General features: G+C 44.9%; 1 protein-coding gene across 1 annotated transcript in view; it reads right to left on the bottom strand.

Moving 5' to 3' along the window:
• The window catches only part of LRRC74A (leucine rich repeat containing 74A), a 34,919-nt gene extending 23,767 nt beyond the window's left edge, over positions 1-11,152 (bottom strand). The window contains exons 1-7 of the mRNA XM_073350348.1: positions 11,005-11,152; positions 9,387-9,562; positions 6,938-7,045; positions 5,879-5,975; positions 5,375-5,424; positions 3,978-4,059; positions 863-948 (exon numbers count right to left, since the gene is read on the bottom strand). Of these exons, the coding sequence (XP_073206449.1) occupies positions 863-948; positions 3,978-4,059; positions 5,375-5,424; positions 5,879-5,975; positions 6,938-7,045; positions 9,387-9,562; positions 11,005-11,152 (747 nt within the window). The remainder of the gene's footprint in view (positions 1-862; positions 949-3,977; positions 4,060-5,374; positions 5,425-5,878; positions 5,976-6,937; positions 7,046-9,386; positions 9,563-11,004) is intronic.
• Between the last annotated feature and the right edge of the window lie 2,695 nt (positions 11,153-13,847).

The following is a 13,847-nucleotide window of genomic DNA, read 5'->3' as shown; positions in this document are numbered from 1 at the left end:
TTTTTCCTAATATCCAATCTAAACCTCCCCCACTGCAACTTGAGACCATTACTCCTCGTTCTGTCATCTGCTACCATTGAGAACAGTCTAGAGCCATCCTCTTTGGAACCCCCTTTCAGGTAGTTGAAAGCAGCTATCAAATCCCCCCTCATTCTTCTCTTCTGCAGACTAAACAATCCCAGCTCCCTCAGCCTCTCCTCATAACTCATGTGTTCCAGTCCCCTAATCATTTTTGTTGCCCTTCGCTGGACTCTCTCCAATTTATCCACATCCTTCTTGAAGTGTGGGGCCCAAAACTGGACACAGTACTCCAGATGAGGCCTCACCAATGTCGAATAGAGGGGAACGATCACGTCCCTCGATCTGCTCGCTATGCCCCTACTTATACATCCCAAAATGCCATTGGCCTTCTTGGCAACAAGGGCACACTGCTGACTCATATCCAGCTTCTCGTCCACTGTCACCCCTAGGTCCTTTTCCGCAGAACTGCTGCCTAGCCATTCGGTCCCTAGTCTGTAGCTGTGCATTGGGTTCTTCCGTCCTAAGTGCAGGACCCTGCACTTATCCTTATTGAACCTCATCAGATTTCTTTTGGCCCAATCCTCCAATTTGTCTAGGTCTTTCTGTATCCTATCCCTCCCCTCCAGCGTATCTACCACTCCTCCCAGTTTAATATCATCCGCAAATTTGCTGAGAGTGCAATCCACACCATCCTCCAGATCATTTATGAAGATATTGAACAAAACTGGCCCCAGGACCGACCCTTGGGATACTCCACTTGGCTTCAGCCAGGACATGCCAACCTTCCAAGCTCAGCTAACAATCAGGGTCAGGCTTATCATTATTCAGGAGGGAGGCTTACTCTGAGACCAGCACCCAATGCCACAGCCCCCTTCATCTGCAAGTGGTTCCAGCTCAGGTTCAGAAACTCCAGTGCTTCATTGTTGGCTGAGGAAGAGGAAAAGAGATGGTAGCTGAAGAAGGAGAATGAACAGAAATGCATTTTAAAAGGCACTAGAGATTCATGTTATCTAAGGAGTGGGGAGACACGAGATAATCCCAGGCACACACCGTACAATACATACTACAAGTGAACACATATAGATAAATAATATAGCTAGACACACATGGTAAGCATGCTCACAGACAGACTCACACAGTCTCTCTCTCTCACTGACCCACACACACACACGAACTTGCAGTTACTATACACAGAGCTGCATACAGATACATGCGCAAATATATTCATACAAAAGACTCTACATTTCCCCACCTCCCACGACACTAGACACAGGCCGCAGAAACAGGCTACAGATACTATTAGGGATCTTAAAGGAATAATAACACATCCTATATTAGAGAAACAACCTGCTGCTGCTACACTCCGTATTGATTCCACACTCGACACTACTGCTGCCATCCCCACTAATAACGCCCCCGTCACTGATACATGATAGTGATACCAGGGATCACTGCCCCTTCCTCCAGTGGGAATCTGATAGTGGCCTGAGCACCAAATACTCCTCTTGTAAGGTGTGTGTGACAGACTGACAATTTCCTGCAATGTCATGAATGAACTTTATTGATTTAAATTAAACCTTACTAAATTAGGTTCAATACCTTTGTGGTCCATTATATTAAATATGCAGTTGTGTATGTGTTAGTGGGAAATTGTGTGTAATTTCTCTAAGGAGACTGACTAATGCCCTCTATGGAAAGGATTAGGAATTTCAAAGGCCTTTTTGGAATAATACATGTAGAGTGGATTTCCTAGGAAGTACCTGGGATTAAGGGGAATGCAAATCACCTATTTGGAATCCACCCTTTTGAGCCCTGTCTGGAGAGGAAAAGCCATTGTCTACTAATTACCTGTTCCTGTAAATTCCAGATCAAAGACCTCTGAACTGTACAAAGGGTGGACTAAATATGTTATGACTGTGCTTGTTATGAGCTGAAGCTGTGATGAATTTGAAACCACAAGAAAACCCCTGATGGAGACTGAAGAATTACTCCTGCCAGAGCCCATGTAAGGGTTCGGGTGATCTCTGATAAAATTATTAGCATGCGTGTAGGTTCTTTTATTGTTTTTAATGTTTTGTCTGTAACGCTTTGACCTTAAGAATCAAATAGGTTTGCTCAGAAAGAACTGTATGGTAACTTATAGCTCTGGCCAGTCACACCGTTAACCATCTCTGAAGAGAAAGCAAACAAGTGTGCTTGGGCAGCATGTCTCTACCTGGAAGTACCTCGGTCAAAATGTAGTGGGATACAGGAAAGACAACAGCTGGGGAGCTGGAGGCTTGTGAGAGGCCTGTTGGACCTCTGAAGGGAAATACAGGTGCAGTTGCCCTGAACGGTGACAGAGTGCAGTGGAATTCTCTGAGTTGGTAGCTGGTCTTGTGAGGCCCAAGGGTGCCCTCTACAAGGGGAGAGCATGAAATAGCCTATGCTCCAGATGCTTCTTGGAGCAGGGCAGGCTCAGCAACATTCTGAGGGCTATCAACCTGATCGGAAAAGCAGAGATGCCCTGAAAAGCAGCTTAAGTTCCAGAGCCCAGATTCCTCCACCAAACCATTGCTAAGAGACCAAGACAAAGGGTTGCTACAGATCCATCAACAACATGAACTGACTTGCAGCCGGTGAAACCTGCCTCTGTTTTAACTCTAGCCAGAGTCTCCATGCTCACCAGAGAATCTGAAGAGCAGAGAAGATGTTGGTGATGCTGGGTACGTCTCCACTTTGAGCTGGAGGTGTAATTTTCAGCTCGAGGAGGCAGAAGAACACAGTTCTCTGGCTTATGCAAAGAGCATATTACACTGGAGGGGTGAGGGAAGGGAGATGGTTCATACCAGTGGAGGCTCACTTTCTGTAACAGATGGGTGGGATTCTACTTTCTACATACACAAAAAAGCAAGATACCCTCTGCCTGCAGCTGATTAGCAAGCAAATAGAAGTTCAACCCTTTGTGTCAGATGTGCACAGCTATATGTGTGCCTGTACCAGTCCAGCTGCAAAGCATGGCACATGGTGGCAATTTTACTCAGGGTAGGATGTGTGTGAATCCATTAGTGCTGTGTGTGAATCCATTAGTGAGAGAGGAGGCCTGCTACAGTGTTGGAAAATGACCTCTGATTGGGGCAAGAGGCTGGCTGCCAACATATTCCTATCTGATTTTATGATGATTCTCCATGGACAGCAGTTTGCATCTCAGCACCCTGGCAGGTTTGCCCAATTTAAAAAAAAAAAAACGATTAAAAATGTTTTTGCAAAGATCTTTTCATTTTGTGCCTCAGTGGAGCTGGAAGTAAAGAAATTTATTTCCACATGAAAGCTGGGCTCAGACACAGCCTCTGCTTGCTCTGTGAGGGCCCCTGTTTATCTTTAGACCCCGTTTCCCCACTGGATTAACTGAGGCACAAACACAGTCCCTTGTCACTCATTGCAGGATTGAATTTATCGGTCTTCTAAAGACCTGGGCTGATCTTAACAGTAAATCCATGATGGTGGAAACACTGAATCAGGAAAATGAAAGTGTTATTTGGACCAAAGAAAGGATTTCAGTATAGTTTAAGAGAGCACTGTGTGGTTAAAAAGCATACATTTGCTGCCAAGGGGCCATTGTGATAGGCAGAAATGCTAAGAGAAAGAGAGAGATTTGTAAAGGTCTTTCCCTGTGATACTATTAGCACCTGAGATTTGGATTTTGGCAGATTGAGAAGTCTCAGCCCCAAGGAAGTTGAGAGAGTCACCCAAAGTGAGTGGAATTAAGGGTGAATCAATGGCCCAACCAGGAAGGTTAAAGCCCTGGCTCCCAGTCCTTTACAGTAGCCATCAGGCCCCACAACCTTCTTGCTGTAAAATGTAAGAAAAGTGGAGGATTCACTTCTGCATCAGGGCTGGCCCCCAGAGCTCTCTAAGGGAAAGGGTGCCTGTACTGACTGCCCAGCTGGCTCTGTGGAAGTAATGAGTGGAGTTACCCAACATCTGTCCCAGATGCTCTCCTCCCTTCTCAGAGAACTCATTGTGGCTGAGGTCCAGCTCCTTCACTCGGTAATTGCCCTATGGAGAGAAATGGTATAGAGAGAATCAGATCTTCCATCCAGCTGTAGTCAGCTGCCATCTTAAGACCCCAGAAGAGAATGAAATATAGGCTTTCAGCTATTCTAGTGCACAGCAGTTTGTCAGCACGGAGACAGAGAATTATGATTCCCAGAACAAAGCAGGTTTGTCAGTCTTTTAACATGGTATTTTTTCCTCATGAAACAGAGGAGTCAAAAGGACTTTATGCAGCTAGGTCCAGTAACAACAAATGCTGTTCAAACTTCACTCTCACAGCTCCTACCTAGGGAGGTGGTAGAATCTCCTTCCTTAGAGGTTTTTAAGGTCAGGCTTGACAAAGCCCTGGCTGGGATGATTTAACTGGGAATTGGTCCTGCTTTGAGCAGGGGGTTGGACTAGATGACCTTCTGGGGTCCCTTCCAACCCTGATATTCTATGATTCTATGATTCTCTGTTCATGGACCTAGTCCTGTTCTGCAGCACCCCCCTGCTATTCCAGTTCTGTCCCCATATTCCACCTCCACCAATGTGCCTCATTCCTGACCTATAGCACTTCATGTTACAAATGCAGATCCTGGGCAGAAACGTCCAGCGAAGCCAAATTGTGTTATGGTTTTTGTGATAGAGACAAAATTGAGAAAGGCACTAAACTTCTTTTCACTTGTGACTTTCAAAGTGATTTAAATCAGACCACTTATGTTTCTTGAAAGCTTTGCATTCTCAAAATCCCCTTCTGTACTCCTGTTACGCACTCCAGAAGGTTCATCTCCTAGCCAGAACCCAACAGCTGTCCTCAGAAAACATTGACCTGGTACACACTTCTCCCTGTCCTCCAAGCCTGTCTCCTTTCTAAAGCAAGTGACAAGCACTCCTCAGAATTATGTCAGGAAATCATCTGGGTACTAAGAGGTGGGAATCAAACCAAGTAAGTATGGACTTTAAAATGGGGAGAGCCCTTAATTAAGGCTACAATTTTGTCATAGCTATTTTTAGTAAAAGTCATGGACAGGTCATGGGCAATAACCAAAAAGTCATGGCATATGACCTGTCCATGATTTTTATTAAAAATACCGCATAACTAAATCTTAGGTGCTGGGGAAGGGGGGCGCTCCCGCAGACGTTGCTGCTGTGGGGGAGGTTCCAGGGGATGCTGCTGCTCCGGGGGCAGGGGGGGAGGGCGCTCTGGGGTCACGCTGCTGCTGGGGTGGGACAGCCTGGGGCCCTGCTGCTGCTGGAGGTGGGGTGGCCCAGGGCTCCGCAACACGGCTGCTGGGGAGGGGGTGGCCCAGGGCTCTGCTGCTGCCAGGTTACTCACCAGTAGTGCCTCAGCGAAGTACTGGGCAGTTTCCTCCCTAAAGTTGTTTCCTGCAGAGGAGAAGCATGTGTTAACAGAGCCCAATGGTCTCCTTTGTGACATTGCACTGTGTCTGGGAGAATCTCCTGGGCTGGCTGGAATGGCATCCCATAATGGTGAAGAACAAATAGGGTTGAAAGAGGTTATCTCCCCACTTTCTCTTCTTTTGACCTCCTTTCTAGTGTTGTTTTGGGACCCACAGAGCACTCAGACATTGCCTAACTGAGGGCCTTACCTAAATTGCTCAGAGGTGGCTGTATTTTAGAGATCCTTATCTTGGTATAAATATAGGTATAAATCTAGACTTCAGTGCAGTTACTCTGCATTTACACCAGAGTACATATACATGAGAGCAGAATCTGGCCCATAGTCTATAATGTGCTTTCAGGATGAGAAGAGTTATAGAAGTGAAAAATATCATATCAAACTCCTCCTCTGCCCTCTTCCTAGAATGCATGGACCCACCTGAGAGCTGAACAGCCCGGAGACAAGAAATATTATCCAGGAACATCCTGGAGATGGCTTCCGCTCCTTCTGTGCCTATGTGGTTATTGGAGATGTTCTGAAAGGGAAGTATCAAGTATATGAAAAGAAAACCCCCCAGAATGGAGCTGCTTTTAGTGTTGTTTGTGGCTGAATGTGCAAGAAAGGCTAAGAGAATCCAAGACCAGCAGGACAGAGGCACTAGTCAGGCAGGGTCACTCTTAGACAGTAATTAAAACCAGAGGTTTCCTTCTATTTTGATACTTGTATGTGCAACCCCAGCTCCTTTGTAATAGGAGCAAAACTGCAGAGCCAACAACTTCACTGAGGTCTTGGTCTTCAATGAACCAGCAGTTACTTTGTCAAAGATCTTTGATGCCGCACAAAGCCCAAGGCCTTACAAAATCCATTCCATATGCCCCCAATTTTGGATACAGGAAACATTACTCAGAGCATATATAAAAAAGTAATTTTGTATTCCTCTCTTAATCTGTTCAGAAGGGCTTCCACACACCCTCTTGGAGCATGAAAATCTCCGATACAGAACATTTTCTCCATTGGCTAACCATACTGTAGAAGGATTTGTTTATGAGAAAGAAGGTAGTCATTTTGTGTGTTCCTGCAAATTAACTAAATAATTCCATAGCTCTGGGGAGCCCATCATGCTCTCACTATTTTGCTTTTCTGCGGCTTGTACTTTTTAAACTAGAGGGGCACAAAAATTATGACATTCAGAATGTGAATTTTTTTGTGAGGAGGCAATTAGAACTTGGCAACTAATTAACTGATTTTCTTGAAACTCAGAAAATTCAAAATTTCCTCAGATATTTTGTGCAGAAAATCTAAGGCAGATACTATTGTTTTATATTAAAAATGCACTGTACGATTTGGTATAGCACAAGGTGGGGATACGAGACCTGAAAGATCAATGGTCTGACCCAGTAAGGAAGGATACTGGATGAGATGACAAATGGTGGGAGCTTGTATGTCTCCTATGTTGCCATGTTCCAGTGTGTTAGAACTAGGAAGAAAATTGGATACCAGCTCTTGAATGTAGCAGTTCTCTCGTAGCATCTGTACCAGACACGTGACTCCTTCAGCCAGGATCCAGTTATCTTCCAGCTCCAGATGAGTGGTGGTTGTGTTGGACTAAAACAGCCCAAACAGGACAGAGAGAGACAGAGAATTGCTGGAATGTTAGTGAAATGGGCAATGTCCTCGGTGTAATTTACATAGTCCCTGTATACCTCCCATATAAGGCACTGCAGAAACTGTGCCTAACATAACTGTGGTCAGTGAAAAAGGGCAGAGCTGGGGCTGAGGGTGTTGGGACATGAAAGAGACTTGGTTAAGTGGTGTAGCTGCCAAGTGATTCATGCTCTGCACTGCTGTTATAGGAGAATCAGGTTCAATTCCCAGTCTCAATCTTAGGCTCCCTGGGTCTGCCCAGTGGTTAGCAGAGAGCCAGGGTTGGGGTATCAATCTTGCTGTCTTACTTCCTGGGCTTGTAGGGGGTAGGAGTGCTGGAAAATCAGGCCCTGAGGGGGCCTGTAGGACCCTTCTACAGTCAGCAAAGAGGTTCCTTTTTTTGATTGGAAGCTTAGTGGCTGCAACAGCTTTGATAAATTAAATTGATAAATTAAACAGTAATAAGTCACCAGGGCCAGATGGTATTCACCCAAGAGTTCTGAAGGAACTCCAATATGAAATTGCAGAACTACTAACTGTAATATGTAACCTATCACTTAAATCATGTTCTGTACCAGATGACTGGAGGATAGCTAACTGCACACCAATTTTTAAAAAAGTCTCCAGAGGCAATCCTGGCAATTACAGGCCAATAAGCCTAACTTCAGTACCAGGAAAACTGGTTGAAACTATAGTAAAGAACAGAATGATCAGATACATAGATGAACACGAGTTGTTGGGGAAGAGTCAACATGGCTTTTGTAAAGGGAAATCATGCCTCATCAATCTATTAGAATTCTTTGAGGGGGTCAGCAAACATGCAGACAAGGGTGATCCAGTGGGTATAGTGTACTTAGACTTTCAGAAAGCCTTTGACAAGTTCCCTCACCAAAGGCTCTTAAGCACAGTAAGATGTCATGGGATAAGAGGGAAGGTCCTCTCATGGATCAGCAACTGGTTAAACAATACGAAACAAATGGTAATAATAAATGGTCAGTTTTCAGAATGGAGAGATGTAAGTAGTGATGTCCTTCAGAGGCCTGTATTGGGACAAGTACTGTTCAACATATTTATAAATGATCTGGGAAAAGGGGTAAACTGTGAGGGGGCAAAATTTACAGATGGTACAAAATTACTCAAGATAGTTAAGTCTAAAGCAGAGCTACAAAGGGATCTCACAAAACTGGCTGACTGGGTAACAAAATGGCAGATGAAATTCAGTGTTGATAAATACAAAGTAATGCACATTGGAAAACATAATCCCAACCATACATACAAAATGATGTGCTCTAAAAATTAGCTATTACCGCTCAAGAAAGAGATTTTGAAGTCATTGTGGATAGTTCTTTGAAAACATCTGCTCAAAATGCAGCAGCAGTCAAAAAAGCTAACGGAATGTTAGGAACCATTAGGAAAGGAATAGATAATAAGACTGAAAACATCATAATGCCACTATATAAATCCATGGTAAGCTCACATCTTGAATACTGCATGTAGATCTGGTTGCCCCATCTCAAAAAATATATATTAGAATTGGAAAAGGTACAGAGAAGGGCAACAAAAATGGTTAGGGGTATGGAACAGCTTCCATATGGGGAGAGATTAAAAAGACTGGAACTTTTCAGCTTGGAAAAGAGATGACTAAGAGGGGATATGGTTGAGGCCTATAAAATCATGACGGGTGTGGAGAAAGTGAATAAAGAAATGTTATGTATTCCTTCACATAACACAAGACATTTCTGGGGTCACCCAATGAAATTAATAGGGAGCTGGTTTAAAACAAACAAAAGAAAGTACTTCTCTACACAACACACAGTCAACCTGTGGAACTCATTGTCAGGGGATGTTGTAAAGGCCAAAACTATAATAGGTTCAAAAAAGATTTAGATAAGTTCATGGAGGATAGGTCCATCAAAGGCTATTAGCGAGGATGGTCAGAAATGCAACACCATGCTCTGAGTGTCCCTAGCCTCTGATTGCCAGAAGCTGGGAGTGGATGACAGGGGATGGATCACTTGATGATTGCCTGTTCTGTTCATTCCCTCTTACACACCTGGCATTGGCCTCTGTAGGAAGACAGGATACTGGGCTAAATGGACCATTGGTCTGACCCAGTATGGTGGTTCTTATGTTCTGTGTAGAGGGTTAGAAATGGTGGGGTTTCTCAGGGCTCCTACAAGGATAAAGTAGCTTTACCCACCCCTCCCCCCCACACTAAATAATAGCCTCCAAAATTTGGAGCGGCCCAGTATACCTGTTGGCTTTGAGTTGACACTACTTCCATCCTTGATCAGGTACTCACCACCAGTGTGATGGCAATGGCTTTGGCACCCTTGGGTCCTAGACCATGATGGTTCAGGTTCATGTAAGGCTCCTCTATGTTCCGAATGAAGTAAGAGACAGGCACCACTCCCACCAGTTTGCAAGCCTCTAAATATAGCTCTGCACCCTTTATGGTTGCAAAGGACCTCTCGGTATCTACAGAAACAAAGGAGGCTTGTGAGCAGTGTACTCAGTGTCCCATCTCTCTTCCCCCCAACACTGCAGCTATTTCTTCACCTGCAGAGGGAACTGGTTGATTCCTTGCTGGGGTCCATAGGTTACCTCACGAGGAAGGGCTAGAAGACATGAGCCAAGCAACCCCCCCCCCCCCCCGAAGAGTCAAGCTAGTAAGAATCTCTGTGCATTTCTCCCTTTTGCTCAGCGCTGGCCTTGCAATTTGATGGAAGGAAAGATTAGGATCATGTGACACGTTCTCTCCCCCTCAACTGTGATGATGGGGGAGACTGGGACAGCCCAAGAGTTGCCAGGCTTGCAGGGAGCCAAGAAGTCACTTGTGCTTTTTGTGTTCATGAGACCCTCACTCCGCATGTTTTCAGATTCATGAGTCAAATTCAACCTTTCAGTCAACAGGCCACGCCAGATTCATGGGCTTGGCTTTCTGTGGCTGACCTATGTCTAATTTTGCCTTGTTGAGCTAAGCTGAGGGAAATGGAATTCCACAAGATAAGAATAAGATCTCTACTCTTAAAGACATCTGTTTCTGGGACAACTTATCCTGTACCAACTCCTTCTATGTTTGACTGTTTGGTTTCTCATATCTAACTTCAGAAACCTGGAACGTGACTAAATCATTCCAGGTCTAAACAAGCACTTCTGACATCAGGCAAGTAAGCCTTATTCTATTTATCGTAACTGAAGCCTATGGCAGATAGTGCCAGAGGAGGCTGGTCAACCCGCAGCATGTTGGCTTACAAATGGCAGAAAGAAACTCTGTGTTCTCATCATCTTGGCCACTGGAAGTTGCTGACACAGCTGCAGTAGAACAGACCAGGACAGCTGATGGCTGCATTTCTGTAAAAACCTGTCATTTGGACTTTCTTCATCAAACCCAGTATTTAGAGGTTGTATTGCTACATTTATGCAATGGTTTAACCTCAGCACAAACTCCACTCTAGTTAAAGTACTTTTGACAGTTATATTTGAGGACTCTCGCAAACATCTCCTTTTACTTCGATTCTTCTGGTTTTTAATTTTCTTTCTTTCTCCTTTCAATTTATAGTACATTAACAAAGTGCTGATCCTAGGCTCCAGATATCTTTGCCATATATAAAAATGTGAGCAGAGTTTGATTAACCAGACATTTACTAGCTAAAGGGCTAAACCCACTAGCTAGAGAGTGATACTAAAGATAAGAGGGGCTCTACCAGCATGGTTTGGAGACAGAGGCCTTGGTGAGAAGTCCACCCTTTTCTTACCCAAACTGCTGGAAAACGGGAAGGGTGCTGGGATTCCTACTAGGGCAGTGTCCTTGGTCCCTGCTCAGGGACTCCACTTCTTATATTAATCTCTTGTTAATAGGTGCTGCACTGACTGTGAAGGAAAGGGTTTAGTTGGAAGTGTGGCCAGCAAATGCTCACCTTCAATCTCTAGGTCTGTGTCAGAGCTGTCTGCTCTTGTCTTTTCCTCTGCTGGGCTGTTGGATTGGTCAGCAAGCAACAGGGATTCCACAGACAGGCTGCCCTCAGACATCTCATTCTGGTCTGGAATGAAATTGATCTGCTTCATTCTGTGAATGCAAACTTAATGCATATGCAACACCCCACAAGACACTGCAGAGAGAACCTTTTTCTCCCTTCACTGAATCCCAGGGTCCCCTTAAAAATGTTTCACGTACTTTCTTCCCCAGCCCCAAATCTATGTGCATCCCTCCACTGCATTATACTTACTTGGAAGCTGTCACTGGTGTATGGATGTTCTCACTTGAGCAGTTGGAGGTGCCTGGACACCCAATGGCTTGGCATCTTTTGGAGCAAACTCTCCAATAAGCTGGAAGCCCAAGTTTATGGAGGGCTATTTGTTCTCTCACACTAGTCGTTTACTGATTCTGGTGACCTGCATCTTCCCTCTCCCTGATTTCTGAAATTACCAGTCACTGGCAATCAAATCCTCCCACCCCCTGTGTCCTAGCCCTTTTGTTAACCCTCAAGCCAAAACCATGCCAGTTACTTTAAACTTTTCCTTCCCGGATGGCTTTCTCTCAGCCTGTGTGCTGCCTTTGCTATTAGTCTGAGAGTACTTAGTTGCGTACTTCGAGTAAGGCGGAGGAGAAATGGTTTGAATGCCACTGTACACTAGGATTGAGCTGTCACTCAGGAACAAGACTTGTAATCAGATCCCAGTGGATGTGATACAGCCTCTCTCACCCCCAATTCATAATTTATTTTACAATTAGGGAGAAAGAGAGATTGGAAAACTACCCTATGGGGGAAATAAAATCATGCAAGAGCCAAGAAGAATAATGTCACCACACCCAATCCTGGCTGACAAGTGGAGGGAAATGTAATCTTACTATTTATCTTTCTCTTTTTTCACTGTTACCTCTCTGCTGCCTTTTCCTCTGACTTCTTACTTTCCTTTACTGACTGGTTATTGACCTGTAATTTTGTCCCTTCTCATTCAATATTAAAGCTTGACATGGAATCCACAGTTTAGCTGTCCAGCCAGAGATGTATGTAAGAGGATGACTGCCAGCTGCGGCAGGTGACAGGACATCTCACTCACTCCACTCAGTTTGCCTCCAGCCCCAACCTCCCGACCTAAGACCCAGGCCCTTTTGTCAGACTTTGCTTGTTCAAATGAGTCATTTGCTGACTTTGTTTTTTAAAAGGAGGAGAAGGGGGCAAAGAAAGAAAAAAGTGTCTCTAAACCCTTTATAAACAACTCAAAAGACACACCAAATAGAAGTGACTAGTTGGAGACATACAATAGTTTCTCTTGTGTCCTTTCATTGTTATTATTTATTTGTATTGAGGCCCTCTGAGGATCAGATATCCACTGTGTTGGGCATTGTAGTGGGGCAGCTGCCCCACTCCTGCAGAGCCAATAGTAAAAGCAGCCCTGGAGAGGGCTGCGGCTGGGAACAGCTAAGCTGATTGGGGGAAGCAGCCACAGCTGGGGCCACACCCCAATCAGGCCACAGCTGGCCCTTATAAGAGGGCTGTGGGCTAGAAGCTGGAGGAACCTTGCTCTAGTTCTGGAATGAGAAGGGTTAGCTGCCTGGAAGCAAGGTACCTGAGGTAGAACAGTACTGGGGAGCTCCAGCCTGGTAAACAGCCAGAAAGGTACTGGGGCTGTAGAGGGGCAGCCTGGGAATAGGCAGGGGCAGCTGATCCTAACCCCTTGCCAATGATGAATGGTCATTACACTGCAGTCTGCCCCAGTGAGTGGGGGGTTAGATGATGACTGGCAGTAGCCATTGAGGCAAGGTGAGTTTAGAGGGTTGGGGGTTCCCTAGGGAGGGGAGACCCAGAGTGTGGGGATACTGCTGGGGCAGAACCCCAGGGTAAAGTGCACTGGGTTCTGGGAGGGATATGGATGCCAGTGGCAGTTGAGACACCAGCCTGCAGAGGGTGCTCTGAAGGCTGGAAGGAGCTAATTGCTGAGACAACCAGCAGGTGGTGCCCTGCTGGTGAGTCATTGCCCTGCTACAGGCATAATAATAAAGATAATTCCCCAGCTCTGAGGAATGTATAATCTCTTTTTGTAACACTAATTCTTGCAGCCTCCCACCACCCAATAACATCCATTGTTGTTTTGTGTCCAACATGGCATCCAATCCGGTGCCACCTAAGTAATTCCTGTGAAGTAAGGGCTCCAGACTTGAGCTCCTTGGGGCTTTTGTCTATGAAAAGCCATGCACACCTGCAGTGCTGTAGAAGTTAGTAGTATATCTAAAGTGCTGTTCAAGAAAAGCACAGGCAAGGGTTTTTAAAAGTGAACATTATATTATGCACTAAATATATTATCTCTTTTAAAGAGACAAGGTGGGTGAGGTAATATCTTCTTTCACCAACAGAAGTTGGTCCAATAGAAACAAGCTTTCAAGTATGCAGAGCTTTCAGATCTGGAGGAACAGATTGTTTAGCATAAGTATTATTATTTTATTTATTAAAGTAAATGTAGTAAAAGATGCCAGGATGGCAGTTCTGGAGACTCATGTCCTTCATTTATCCAGACTACTGGTGCTGCCAGGGTAGCACTGTGGCAAACTTCCTCCTGACACACAGTGTCCTTATCAGTGTACTTCCACCATAGTGATGAGAGGGGATTTCAGTCTCTGTGGCTTGGAGTGAGACATGGTAAGTTGTGAATCCAGCCTCCTTGCAGGTGCTTTCTTTTACACATCCTCAGCACTGCCTATTCTATTCTAGGCCCATCTCTTTTGTTTGTTACCTCTTTAAATTATGCCACATGGACATTA

Source organism: Lepidochelys kempii, chromosome 6 (genome assembly GCF_965140265.1).
Source record: "Lepidochelys kempii isolate rLepKem1 chromosome 6, rLepKem1.hap2, whole genome shotgun sequence".
Lineage (NCBI taxonomy): Eukaryota > Metazoa > Chordata > Testudines > Cheloniidae > Lepidochelys > Lepidochelys kempii.
This window is presented reverse-complemented; position numbering and strand designations above follow the sequence as displayed.